Source organism: Acomys minous (genome assembly GCF_964271855.1).
Source record: "Acomys minous genome assembly, chromosome: 11".
NCBI lineage: Eukaryota > Metazoa > Chordata > Mammalia > Rodentia > Muridae > Acomys > Acomys minous.
The window spans coordinates 44354206-44369170 of record NC_140492.1 but is presented as its reverse complement, the minus strand read 5'-3'; the positions used below and the strand labels follow the sequence as shown (position 1 = coordinate 44369170).

The 14965-nt window shown below is 35.1% G+C and overlaps 1 protein-coding gene across 7 annotated transcripts in view; it reads right to left on the bottom strand.

The window, feature by feature from the left end:
• Positions 1 to 1517: 1517 nt before the first annotated feature.
• DZIP3 (DAZ interacting zinc finger protein 3) overlaps positions 1518 to 14965 on the bottom strand; it is a 61205-nt gene continuing 47757 nt past the window's right edge. For 5 of the 7 annotated variants that reach the window (XM_084802244.1, XM_084802243.1, XM_084802242.1 and 2 more), the window contains 8 exons: positions 14358 to 14445; positions 12635 to 12736; positions 10085 to 10210; positions 6946 to 7085; positions 5680 to 5800; positions 5110 to 5235; positions 4922 to 5023; positions 1518 to 3417 (listed from right to left, as the gene is read on the bottom strand). In XM_084802244.1, the coding sequence (XP_084658370.1) occupies positions 3307 to 3417; positions 4922 to 5023; positions 5110 to 5235; positions 5680 to 5800; positions 6946 to 7085; positions 10085 to 10210; positions 12635 to 12736; positions 14358 to 14445 (916 nt within the window). In that variant the 3' untranslated portion in view covers positions 1518 to 3306. Of the gene's footprint in view, positions 4726 to 4921; positions 5024 to 5109; positions 5236 to 5679; positions 5801 to 6945; positions 7086 to 10084; positions 10211 to 12634; positions 12737 to 14357; positions 14446 to 14965 lie in introns of all 7 variants that reach the window. The other 2 variants (XM_084802245.1, XM_084802246.1) reach the window with 2 other exon arrangements.

The following is a 14965-nucleotide window of genomic DNA, read 5'->3' as shown; positions in this document are numbered from 1 at the left end:
ATGGGGAGACCTGGTGACACTCAGAGGAAGGATAGCAGGCTACCAAGAAGAGACTTGATACCCTATGAGCATATACAGGGGGAGGAAATCCCCCTCATGAACAGTCATAAGGGAGGGGCTAAGGGGAAAATGGGAGAAAGGGAGGAATGGGAGGATACAAGGGATGGGATAACCATTGAGATGTAATATGAGTATATTAATTAAAAAAGATAATTATTTAAGAAGTAATAAGTGCTACTTTTGTTATGAAAAATGTAAATCCAAAACTAGATGCAGGTATCAGTATTAGTAGGATTACCAGATAGGGGAAAGAAGACCTGAATTACAGTCCCAGGGTGCTAATTTGTACTATTTGTAACTGTCACCTTAAATAAATTTTCCCCCTTATCTGAGTCTTGAGGTTCATTTGTAAAGAAATAATAGTAATATATACTTGCCATTAGTAGATCAAAGTGCCAAACACATCTGAAGGTGTCTTATAAAAGCTGTAAAAAGTTATACAGAAGAAAAATAAATAGAATTAAATAAAATAAATAGAAAGAAAAAATATCACAAGGCATATTCTCCAGTAGGAGCTGTAGTATATTCCTGGATACTTTCAGAATATTTTGTTTTAAAAGTTGTGTGTGTGTGTGTGTGTGTGTGTGTGTGTGCATACACAGAGCCAGAAGGTGGCTTTAGGTCTCCTGTTCCTTCCACCTTATTCCCTTGAAATAGTATCTCTTGTTGAACATAAGCTTGACATTTTGGGTAGACTGGGTGATCAGCAAGTTCCCAGGATCCTTTTGTTTCCATTGTCTGGTTAGAGTAGGCAAAGGCACCACCAGACTTTTTATATGTGGGTGTCAGGATTTGAAATGAGGTCCTTATGCTTGGGCAGTCAGCACTCTTACTTACTGAGCCATCAAAATATTTCTGATACAAATATTGCCGTGCCAGGAGCTCGCTGGTCATTAACTAATTTTCTGAGCATGGTAAAACCATTGCTCAAAAGAAAGTATGGCAGTGAACACAAATGTGTATTACCAACTTTATAGATCCACTAATATCAGTATCTGCAGAACTAGACATGACGTTTTTGGGTACTATCTTCCATTCTCACTGTATACCAGTGATTGTGTTAAGTGTTCTGGCCCCTTACTTGAAGCCAAGAACAAGAGGTCATCATCACTATTACTCTAGTACATGAACTTGTAAGGGTGACGTGTGACACAGCATTAGGACCCACCAGTACCAGGAGGAGTTTTTACTATGTAGCCACATGACTTTGGAAAAGACTCACCTGCAAAACAGAAGAGGCAGATGAGGAAAGCACTAAGTGTCCAAAGTGTCTATAATTCTAAGAATCCCAGACATTCTTGGTATATCCCAAGATGGGATTACTGACAACTTATATATTTTCCTATTATTTCTTCAAAACAGAAGAAAAATTTAAGTACAACTCCACAGAAACAGACATTTGAAATACAAAATTAAAGTAGTTTTGGATACATTTAAGATGAATAGATAGAAAAATATTTTCAATTCAGAAATACTTTTTATTTTCCACATACAAATGAAATTACAATTATAAACATGAACTAAGAAACAAATTGTAAGCATGAACTAAATCTTACAAAGTAACTTGCTAGATAACCACAATAAGATAATTAAATGTTCCATTAAGTTCTAAATTCTGCAATTCCAACACAACATTGGTGCTTTATATATAGACAAATAGAAAATTTAAAAATTCTTTCTCTTTTTCTTGCCACTCTTTCTTTTTCTTTCCTTCCTTCTCTTTCATGAACCTCCGTGTGGTGCATGCTGTGCGCACACAAGCCACAGTGTACCTGTGGAGGTCAGAGGACAGCTGCGGAATAGTTGTTCTTTCTCTGCACTGGGCAGGTCTCAGTGATAGAACTCAGGTCATCAGCCTTTGCAAGAAGCACCTTTACCTGTGAGTAATCTCACCCACTCAAATGTTGAAATCTTAAAAATATTTTTCTTCACATTTTCCAGTTTATTTTCAAGATAAAAAAAAACTTTACCATACAATTACAGGCATTGGATTTTTAAATAGAGATTCACAGTAGCTTGAAAATACATTTACACTGAAATATACAGGAAAAAATAATTGTTGAGTCAAAAAACTTTCCCCCTAAAATTAATGAGATTGAGACTGGGAATATGAGCCAAGAAATACATGTCTCACAAAGTACCGATGGTTTACTTTAAGTTTGAAGGTATAGGCATGTACAATACTTATAGAACTTACACTATTTTAAAAATAGGCTTTGTTGTCTAAGAATTGAAATGCTCAGTGACAAGCTTTAGATAGGCAATTGGGCTAGTGAATATCAACTTTGTCACAAGCAGCAGCAAGTACATATAAATGGCTTCCTCTCTTCCTCAGAATAAGTACATAAAAGTAGACACCTTTAAGGAGGAAAAAGAAAATACCCCCAAAATGCACATGATTAAGAGCCAACAAGTAAGTTCACAAAGGAATGTAAGATCTCCATTAACCATCTACCCCTTTTACTACCTCTTGACTTAAATTCTAACTTCATTCTGTATTTATTTTGCTAATTATTGGGAATATAGGCAACTTGTGGTGTCATTTTAAGAACTAGATCTTGGAGGAAAGACAAACCTTAGTTACTGTTTCTACAATGTAATTATTGTGGAAGTTTCCACAATAATTTGGCCGACTATATCTGCTCTGTCTGAAACTTAACGATCATCTGTCACAAGCTACTATAAACCATTGTATGATTACCAGTGTCAAAGAGTTCATAATCTCACCAAGGGTAGCTATTTCAGAAGATAGAAAAGAATAGGGGAGATAGAAATATAACTTATAATAATTATATTTTAACACCAAGCTTTCAAAGTTAAAAGAAAACTAAAATCTACTAAACTAAAAATTTCCTACTTTTCTATTTGTTCTCTTGAATTTATTTCAGGACAGTAACATTTACCATATGTGAGAGAAAGTAAAGGACAATACAATAAGAAGGAATAAAAGACAGGACATTCTAAGAAATATATTAATATTCATATTTACAGGTCTTGTGTTTACAGATGGAAAATCTTACGAAGAGCAATGAAATGCAGCTATCAAAATCCCATCTTCTTTAAGTCCCTTCCATTTAATTTACATGTACTTTAGATCTATCTCAATCTCTTTAGCTCAGCTCTGGTGTGATTAGCTGGTCAAAGCGCATACTGCTGCATAATACTATTCATACAATTAGCTCAGTAAAAAGCAGAACTAAATTTCAGTGTCTAAAACTGATCTTAGGTATAGCTACCTGCCTTGTCTCAGATCTTGGGTAACTGCCCGTTGGGGTGGCCAGGGGATTCTTCTGGTAGCAAAACATGGAGTCTGCAGGTGGGGCATGTCCCCTGTTGCATCAACCATGGTCTAATGCACTAAGGAGCAAAATGATTCAAGTCAGACTTTCAAATTTAGCCTAGCAGAGGCAGTTACCACTCTATACATCATAGCTACCAACCAACATGTCTTCTGGTGGATCTAAAAGCCAAGTCATCTGCTACAATTATGGCACCCTCTCTGGTTTGCTCAGGAACATAACTGGTAAATGCAGAGTATGTTTAAGCCAGCCTATTTGACTCAAATTTTGGTCTCACCCTATTCTATAAATGACTAGTAGTTCTTCCTGACAAAGACAGTGGGAAAGCTTACCATATTCTCCTTTCGGTTAATTTTATTTATATATTCTTTTCATTTATATTATTAAACAAATCACAACTAAGCATATGAACGTCAGTAATATACTTGTGGGTCTCTAAAGGTGAAACTACCTGACTCCCTGGATGGAAAGTCTTTCCAGATTGTTTTCTATGGTGACAATGATTGTAATCTTGAATTATGAAGTATTATGTTTTGACTCTAAATATTGACTCTAAAACCAGATATTTCTGATGTTGGAATAATGGAGAGCCAAATCAGATAAGAGGATTGAGAACAGACTCTATTTTGAGACCTAATAACTAACTCTACAGAGTAAACTGAGTGAATCATGGACTTCTAGTTCATTGCACAATTGCAAATGACTTCTATTAAAGTTTCTCTTTCCCCTCCTTTTTCCTTTTTAAAATCATCACACATTAAAATTTCAAGTGAGAAAGTTGGATGGCTAAGTGTCATCCTGGAGACCTTTTGGGATTGGCCATTTCTTATACCTCCTCAGACCAAAGCAGAGAACACAAATCGCTTTTTAAAATCAGGTGCCACAAATTCTATCCTTAAAACACATTTTTAAAAATTTCCCAATTGTTCACTCCCCCCAGAAAACATTGCTAGTCTAAGATTATCTTTTTTTTTTTTTGTCAAATTACCAAAGGACTTGGACCATACATTGTACACCAGTAGCAGTTACACAGCAGTAGTACCAGGAGTTAATCCATAGAAATATGAAGAACACAGAAGATATGCAAGCCTTACTCTTCTCTAACATTAACACTCAAGCCTCAGAACCTTCACAGGCAAACACAAGAGGTGAGAGAAATTACGGATAAAAGTCTTCTGCTTTAAAATGAGAAGGGCCATTATTACAGATGGACAATAGACACTGTAGAATTTACAGCAAGTCGGGGAAAAGTGGCACTTCTTTGTTGCTAGTCTTGTCACTCAATTGCTAAGTCAATCAACATTTCTCCTAGTTTTGTTCAAGGGAAGTGTATACTGTATACCATTTACATCTCCAGGCTGTCCTCCTGAAAAACAGTAGTACAACCATGAGTGCATACAGTGAAAGATATAAACGTCTCTGTATGGCACCCAGAGTGAGGTGTAGCTATGCCCGGGGGACTGTGAAATGGCACTGGATGCTGATGTACCTTTTAAGTAAGGTAGTAATCTTACTTAGCTGATTAATGGTAAAGTGTTAATAGGACAAGCTTAAATATTTACCTGAGAGTGGAATTTGTGAGCACAAGGCAAAGCTGAAAGGTTTTCTGGAGACAAATTGTCATGACAGATTACGCAAGGCTCCTCTTCTTCCTCTTCATTATCCTAGAGGAAAAATATTCAGGATAAAATTTAGGCTCATCTTTCCTCTCAGATTGAATTGTGTTCACAGTCAACAAGTTCTGTCTCACCAAATCTTTGGCTCCTTCCAATGTGGCAGAACCTTGTGCTGCTGTGGGGGCCTGGGGATCATTGGGCTGTGATGAAGTGTGGCTGGGTGAGGCACTGTTACCATCTGGCGCAGATTTTCCTTCACTCTAAAAATAATATTTACTTTTAAGAGTTATCCTAAAACAGTATCAACAGACAGAACTGGATAAAATAGGTTGTAGCAAACATTACCAAAAGGATAAACAATATTCATGATACATCTCCAAATAAAATGTTGGCAATGTTTCTTAGAGCTACGTAAAAAGAGTTCTTTTAAGTAAGTATTTCCAGAAAATGAGAAACAAAACAAAATGTGCATCCAGAGTAGCTCAAAGCAGGCTTTAGAATCTGAAAGGGGTAAGGTTTATTCTGGTCTGATAAAAAACACATCCATGTCACTTGTCAAGTTGAATTTGCAGAACTATTTACTGTTAACCACTGATGTCCTATGATTAAGTTGTTTATTCTTGATTCTCTTAACCTGTTATGAAGCTATTATAGAGACGAAAATACATAATTAAAGTTTGCTGTTATTTATTTGTTTGTTTTACCTCAGGTTTCTTGGGCTCAATCATTTGAGAAATCTTGTAAACAATTTCATCAAATGTCAGTCGAGATACCGACTTCCCATGAGAATCCTTTAATTGTTGTAAGAAGTCTGTAAGCTCCTTTCTGGAAGAGATCAATAATAGAGTAGGTTTTTCCTAGTGCTTTAAGGATGTGCCCTCAAAAATGAAATATAAAATTCTAGTCAGGAGACAGTCAGCATACAGACTAAATTCTGTAGTTTTGAATCTAAAGATGTTATCTGCATTTATCTAAAGCCAAAATAAAAACTGCTAATTGTATCCAGAAGTGCTAGTTAATGTGTTTACCAGAGAAAGTTAACGATGTTTATGAGAACTAATTATGTGAAAACTGAATTGATTTATTTATATATTGAGAACTCTGTATCTAAAATTTCACTCAGGAATGTAGTATTTAATTTTTAATGATATTTTAAAATAACTATAATAACAAATAACTATAGCTATTGTTTTCTCAACTTTATTATATTTAAATGTTTTACTTTCATAAAACTCAAAGACAAAAAATAAATAGAAAAGGAAGCAAAAGATACTTTTACTACATAATATAATAACTAACTTCCAAGTATTTTCATCAGCATTTCCCTTTTCAATCCTCTACTGCTACCTGTACTTCTGCTAGACAAAGAATTGGAAAAAAGAAAAAGAAAAAGAATTGAGACTTTTTTCTTTCCTTTGGTTCCTGATTTATTCATCTTCTAATTATCTATTTATAACTATAATTTTTCAATTTATAATTATGAAACTTATTAAAACCGTAATTTAATTTGATAGCAACAAGGGATGATGTTTTCAAATGAAAATACAAAGGAAAACTAGACTTATTTTTACATATATAGAGTGCAGAGTTTAGAATTTATGTTAAAGTCAGATAATGAAAGCCAGAAAAATCATGATTTGTTATATTGAAAAGTGTCCACTCACAAAGAAATCATAAGAATCTCAAGAAAATGGAAGAAAAAAAAAAGAGAAACTAAAACCTGATGTTGGGGCTTAGAATACAATTAACTGAAACTATACTTTTGTGCCTTGTTATTAAAGTAGTAATAAAATGTAAAAATGTTTAGCATTTCTGTTGAGCACTATATTTTCTTAGTCAATTTTATTTTACTAAGACCACAGTAAGGAGATATTTGTATTGTGTAGGTGTGTGAGATGTTCCAATTCTACAGTTATGGCTATGGAAACTGTAAAGTACAATGTGTAACCATTAAAGAAAAATTAAGGTACCTTGTCTGTTGTGGAAAAGCGGTTTTCAGCCTGTCTGTAATTCTCTCCCAGTTTATCATGAGAGGTTCACTGCACAAACTTGCACTAGGTGACACAGTGTCACCTATAGGTGTTGGCATAGCCCAGGTTATACCAGGCATCTGAAACGGGTAGAGAGTTATAACCATCAGCTTCAGTAGGTAGGTAACACTGCATGCCAACATATCACTTTGATGCCTCAGAGAAAAAGCAGAAAGAAGAGTCATATTGATACCTACCTTCTCTTCTTTCAGTTTTTTTCTTAATAAAATACAATATTTCTAACTTTCTATTACCTATTTTAACTTACTTTAAAACAGGTGTTTGCCCAGTAATTACAAGCACATAAAGAAGCACAGGTAGAGTATTTATTATTGAATTTAAAAAATAATAGTGGAAAATTGAAAACTACCTAAAGTCTGCCAACAAGGGACAGAATAAATTATAGCAAATCAATTAAGTTCCTGCAAACAGATGTGTATGTCTGGGCATTGGAGACACCAAGGAATATATTTAGGTTTTTCAAAATAATACAGCATTTATGGTGTGACTCCTTTAGTATTAAAATTTGTAAAAAGTGCATGTATTTGAACACACAAAAGCATCTGTGGGTTACACAATAATCTGTAAATGGTAATTTTTCCTAGGGATAAAACCACAAAGTAATTTACTTTCCAAATGTGTATATTTCATTATTATCTATATTTTTACAACTATTAAAATACTTTTATAATTAGAAAAAATAACAAAGACAAAATTTTAAACTGTACATTGATATGATATTGTAATAAAAGTGTTTTTGCTCTGTGTCTCAAAAATATCACAATGACAGTGTGGGAGGTACAACAATACATCTGAAAGAGTTATGAGACCAACAACATTTTTGTGTTTTTAATGGCAGTCCTTTAACATTAAGATTAAATGAGCTAGTATCAGTGAGATAATCTTTAGAGTGCCATTTAGGCCACTAAGGCAATTAGATCATGATGAGATTTACCTAATCTCTATGGGTCAGCACGAAAAGTGAGCAACAACTATCGGTGATTGGAATCAAGCAAGATCTGCCTGAGTCTCTAGCATTCCCCAGGAACCTGAAGGTAATCTTATTAGGGGGTAAAGAGATTTCAATGCTTTCTATAAAATTCCATGCCAGTCATTAGAGAATAACAGTAGGCAAACTGCATAAACAACATGGTTAATGTGGTGATAAAAGATAAAACATTTAAGATGTTGACACTTACATACAAATATTTTATAGACAGTTGGCATAGACATAAATTGGTCTGTTAACTATATATTTCAAAAAAATTCTTGTACATCAGTAAGATACACAAGAACTATATACTAGTTTTTACTTGTTTGGATAGAGTTACACCAAGATACTTTTATGCTTTTTGTGGATACTGTGAAGGTTGTTATTTCCCTAATTTCTTTCTTAGCCTATGAGTCTTTTGTATAAAGGAGGGCTACTGAAGTTTTTCAGTTTTTTTTTTTATCCATTCACTTCGCTGAAGGTGTTTATCAGCTGTAGGAGTTCCTTGGTAGAATTTTTGGGGTCACTGATGTATACTATCAATCATATCATCTGCCAACAGTGAAAGTTTGACATCTTCCCTTGATCTCCTTTAGTTGTCTTATTGCTCTAGGTAGAACTTCAAGTTCTATATTGAAGAGGTAGGGAGAGAGTATACAACCTTGCTTTGTCCCTCATTTCAGTGGACGTGATTTAAGTTTCTCTCCATTTAGTTTTATGTTGGCTATATGCTTGCTGTATACTACTGCCTTTACTACCTTTTAGGTATGTGTCTTGTATCCCTGATCTCTCCAAGACTCTTAACATGAATGGGTGTTGGATTCTGTCAAATGCTTTTTCAGCATCTAAGGAGATGATCATATGGTTTTTTCCTTTCAGTTTCTTTATATGATGGATTTCCCACTGCATGCCTGGGAGGAAGCCTACTTAGTCATGGTGGATGTTATTGGATTCAGTTTGCAAGTATTTTATTGAGTATTTTAGTGTCAATGTTCACAAGGGAAATTAGTCTGAAATTCTCCTTCCAAGCATGGAGTATCAAGTTTCTGACTCTGCAAGCAGGTGAACAAGACTACAGTGACCTGTGGGCTGGACTGGAGCTGGGCTCCCTCCCTGCCACCTACCGGGGGCACCAAAGCCCAAAGTAGAGGGGCTCAGGAGGCAGGGACATCCTGGAGTCCAGGGGAGGTGACAGAGAACAGAAAGTTGGGAATGCTGAGGGTATGTGCCTAGCACTGCAGAGGGAAGGAGCGCTGATGATACAGGAGAGCACCCAGGTTGGAACTGAGTTTTAGATGACCCCAGGGTCTGCACTAGCAATGATGAGGAAGGGAGGGTAGGACCGGGAGTGTACAAGGGAGGGCGCTACAATCAAGATGCAAAGTGAACAAATTAAAAATGAAAACACACACACACACCACACACACACACACACACACACACACACACACACACACACACAGAGTTTTTAAACTGCCCAAGTACCTTTATGGAAAAGTAAGGATTAGAGAAATATTCACTAATTATGTCTGACATCATTCTTTTGGAAAACTTTCTCCCCCCACGTCTCTCTCTCCTTAAACTTTAATCAAGATGACAAACAATAATTCTAGCAACTTTAAATGTCTTTATTCCTTCTTCAGGTTTAAATAAAACTTATCTGACTATCGACAACTAGGAAGATTGAGAACTTTAGGGTTTTATTCCAAGCTAAAGTCACTTATGCTATTTGTTGCAGATACAGCTGAAACCCCTGGGTGTCTATGTAAGCTTAGAAGCTTAATTGAGTTCACTGTGACTTGGCTTCTTTGCTTTTCTACAAAATAGCCATGTCAAGAATAAAAATATCTGTCTACCCTGTATCTTTGTTACACAAGTAAAACTGCAATTGGAAGGACTGAGTAGTATAAAAATGTCTGTCTTTGTATTTCAAAACTAAGCTAGTATTCGGTAAAAGCAAGTGTTCACTCAATTATCATTTAAGTATCATCACTGCCAGCATTACCAACATTATCCTACCAAACGGATGAAGATAAAGTATTTATTCAGGAATCCCATTATACTTATAAAGGACTAGTTAACACCTACCAGGGGTGGTCTAGGTTGTACAGCTGCAGAGATTACTCCAGGGCAAACTGCTGGCATTTGAGGAACAGTAAGTATAGGTCTAAAGAAAGATTCTTTCACAAGAGGTCTTCCCAAGAACTGCTGTATCTAACATAAAAGAGGAAAACAATACAGAACAAAACAAAATGAAATAAAACAAAACCCTGCACATGCTTAAAGACTTATTTGGGAAATGCTAAAAAGTTATAGAGCTATGAAGAGGGTAAAGCACCATTTTGAAATTCAGATACAAAGTATATTAGAAGCAATGTGCTCATAATACTACTTAATTCTATGAAAATTTGAAGAACTGAAAGAAAGTGAGATAGAATGGAAGAGCCTAGTGGGTTAACTTTGAATGCCCAATTCTTAGACCATAAGACAAGAGGGCTGGATAAAGTGGTCAAGATTCTCTGTCAGATGAAATAATATAGAGGCATAATATAGGATTCTGAAAGGTTTATGTAGAGAAACCTCAAAGGTCTCAGTGAAGTGAGTGCTGTCCATGTTGACAGACAATACTCAGATATTTCATTTATAAAAATCCTCAAAATTATCCATAGAAAATTTAGCTTTCTTAATCATATACTAAAACGAAAGGTGCCATTTGTTGAAATCAGAACTTTCTCTTTAGCTTCAAAGATAGTAGAATGAAGGAGGGCTCATAGAAGACATACTCCCCCACAGAGGTCTCTTATGGTTGTGGCTGTAGTTCCAAAGGGGTCTTAGCAATAGTTAGTTGGAGAGAAAGCTTGGCTTGTTAGTTTGAGTATAGACGGGGCCAGGCTTAGGGAGCATCTATAGTGTGCTAGGCCTAACATGACCATAAAGCAGTAACACAATGATAAAGTGACAAAAGAACAATAACATATCTAAGTAATGATCTTAAAGTAAAATATGAATGGTGAACATTTGATTCTTAACTACTAGGGAGCAGACACTGTATGCCTTCCATGTAAGAAAAGCTATTGTGAGACAACTAAGAAAATATAAATTCTAGCTAGATAGCAAGTAGTAACACTATGTACAACTGACAGTTTTCTCAGGTAAGATAAGGATGTTGTGAGGACACACAGTAAGAATTCCTCATCTTTTAGTAGATATACTGAAGTATATGGATGAAATTATATGACGCCTCAAGTGTGCTTTATAATGTTCAGGGACAAGGAGACAATATAAAATAAGACTGCCAACTGTTGAATAATGTTGAAGCTGGATTTCTGTTTGCCTTATTTTTTTTTTACATATACTTATATATGTAAGATCCACTTACATATGAACACATATATAAAACTCTACACAAATTTATATTTAACTTTGAAATTTTCACTGTTTTAAAATAACAAATAAGTGGTGGGTACTGAGTCTACATTGAGCTCCCTTTGAGAATCACTATTGCCATATTACCAATAATTCCTTGAGAATAATTAAGGGCCTTCCCCTTCTTCTGCTTCTTAGTGCATCATGAAGTTAACTACTCTGCTGTGCCACAATCTTCCTGCCATAATAGATGGACCCCTCTAAAACAGTGGGCCAAAGATAATCTCCCTCCCTTAAGTTGCTTTTGTTACATATTTCATCATAATGACTATAAAACAAACACAGAAAGCTAGGATCCAGTAGTGGGGTCACTGATGATCAAATCTGACCATATGGTTTTCAGGTCTTTGAAACTGGTTATAGAAAGGATCTGGAAATATTTGACAACAAAAACTCTAGAATGGTGAAAGGAGTTTAATGGGTAATTCTAGTGGGAGTTCAGAAGACCAGAATGCTTATAGTAATGTGAACAGTAATGGACTGCAATCATGAAGTTTCAGGTGGAAACAGGATGAGACCATCTGTGTTACATATTAGCACATAAGTGGTCTTTGCTTTAACTCAATGATGAGTAAAAATCAAGTTTACAGAATCATCCGGAATGTTATCGAAAGCCATCTACCCTTCAATATGTTATCTTTCTATACCTAGACTTACAGTAAAAAAAAAAAAAAAAAAAAAAAATATATATATATATATAAAATAACCCCCTAATCATTCACAGAAACATGTATTTCTCAGATTAAAGTTCTCTTGTCTTTAAAGTACACGGATCAGTACATCAGGTTGAATCTACTGGATCCTAATAAGGAGAAAAGTGGTGTAAGTGGAAACCTCCCTTGTGGTCCAAAGAGAAGGCTGACTCTCTAGTTAGCACCTTGGGTATTACGCTGGGATGTATTAGCTATTTAGTACTAACATGGAGAGGAATGAGAACATGTGCACTCCCCACTTATCTCTCACAAAGTATGGAACTTTGAGAGGATGGACAGAGCACTTTGACTTCAAATGTATGACTAAACACCAGTCTGAACTGGCCTCAGTTAAACTGGACTGCCTGTTAATAGTATCAGCATGAACTGGCCGTCAGTGGCAACTGGTATTCAAAACATGCACTTAGATCCATTTGAACACACCAAACACATTTTATACTCTACATTTTCCATTTATCAAAATGAAGATAGCAACTTTCCAAAATGTCAGCCATCTTACCAGCATCTCAGGATTTGGTGGTGGTGGGGGAAGCTGGACTGGAGGTAAGGTACTCAAGGCAAACCCTTGCTTCACCTTATTTATTTGTTCATTGTACTGTGTCTGGCGGAAGAAAAATATATTTCAGACCTCCACTGAAACTAAAGAAACAGTGTGTAATAGTGTCTGACTTCAACAATTCAGCAAAAACTAGTAGCTCTCAACCTGGTGATAGAAAAAAATATAACAATTTCTGACAAAAAGTTAACTCTATAAATTTTCATGCCCACATTTAAGTAGTGCGTTTCAGGGATTTATTGATAAGATAAAGTGAGATAAATCAGTTGCTTATGGTGTTTCCATAATTTTCATTTCGCAAATAGGAAAAAAAGTGAAGCTGAATCTACAAAGTCAAATATCTATAAAAAGCCGCATAGGCTAATACGAAAATGAACATATTTTTTAACAAAAAACTGAAATCTGTGTTAATGTTCATTTTTAAAAAGTAAAATGAAAATGTTAGTTAGATATTCATAATTTTATTTATATCAAACACTAAACCTCAGGCTTGCTCCAGTTCTGTAAATGTTTTGTTATTGGGTAAGGGGAAGAAAGAAGGAAGCAGGGGTCCGGGGCAGGGGAGGGGGGAGACCAGGAGTCTAATTTTGTGGAAACCTTCATGTTTTCAATATTTTTTTTAGCATTATTCCTAGTTTCTTTTAGTCATTTTAGTAAACAACCCATAAGAAATGGGAAAAAAAAACTTTATAAAACAAAGCATTTAAGGATTTCCATGCAAAAATAGGCTTAGAGGAAAACAAGAACAGGAAACAAGGAACAGCACTTTTGAGGCTAAAAGTTTGCATATGCGAGCTGGCTGCAGAGGCGCAGCACTCTGGTAATATCAGCACTTGGGAAGGCAGAGGTCGGCAGATCTCTGTGAATTTGAGGCCAGACTGGTCTATAAAACAAGCCCAGGACAGCCAAAGCCATACAAAGAAACCCTGCTTTGAAACAAACAAACAAACAAACAAACAAACAAACAAAAGAACCAAAGTTTGAATATGCCTAAAAGAAATTCTAAGTGCTACTAAAGAAAGAGGGACAATGATCCCAGAGAAAATGGTTAAAACCATCATTTGAAAACTGAACAAATTCATACTGCTCTGAGGCTGTTCTTTGGAATTGAACACTATTGCTTTATTTATAGATGTGGAATGGATGTAAAAATCAATCAACATTATACATAAAGGCTTGAACACCATTTCTATAAATAGTCACTGATTTAGCCTTTGAAAAGTCTCAATACAATTAAGTCAATAATTAAGAGTGTGTATTATAAAAGAATTATATAAATGTTAAGATTAGAAAAGAATTCCATTTAATTCTATTCATATAGAATTATTCATTAATTTGATAGGTGGTTAAAATATTTAATTTTGTTTGGAGTGAATTTAGAGTTTAATTTTGTTTGGCTTTGGAATTCTGGAAAACCATGTAAGGAACAACCTTTGAGTTTACTTTTTCTGGGATAATGTACTAGAAAGTCACACATGAGTCTATAATTTATATCTAACATTAAATATATGAAAATAATTACAAAATGAGAGCATAATCTTTGGTAACTGAGTTTTTAAAAAGCTGTTAGGTTTCTTAACTATTTGCTTTCAGTGTTAGATGTTCTTTTTGTAAACACTCTCACATAAATTCTGCCAATTTGAGTTAAGTATACTTCAGAACTTACCCTGAGGAAAGCAATCTTGTTTCTAACATCCGCCACAATGGCATTCCAACTATCTACGGCAGCCTTTAATTGAAGTGATTCTAGGTTGCTGATGTAGAAAAGGGGACACAGAGGAAGCTTGCTTTATATATAACATTTAGGTTGCCAAAAAATACCAAAAGTATTCTCTAGTATTTATGTAAATAGTAGAAAAATAAAAGAAAACTACTTCAATACTAGCAATTACCTCAAAGGTTAAAAAGATATGGATAGGGTGTTATTAATAAAAACAGAAACCAGAGATATATGCACCCTTTTTAAGGGAAGATAGTAACACATCCTTCCAGAGACCATTTTTCATTTTCCCCTATCTCCAGAATACCAGTTTTTTTTCTATCTTGATGATACTATAAATCTTTTTATTCTAAAGTATCTCCAATGAAGTAGAGAAGCAGAAAAGTCCAAACAGGGAAGTTGCAGGTGCATTTTCAAGAACACTGTCCCACCTTGGAGGCAGGGTTAGATCATCTTTATGCTAACCATGTATCACAGAGTCAGAATGATCTATCCGGCTCTAATGGAAATGAGAAAATTAAACTGCTTCTGGATGATGAATTATGAAAACTCAC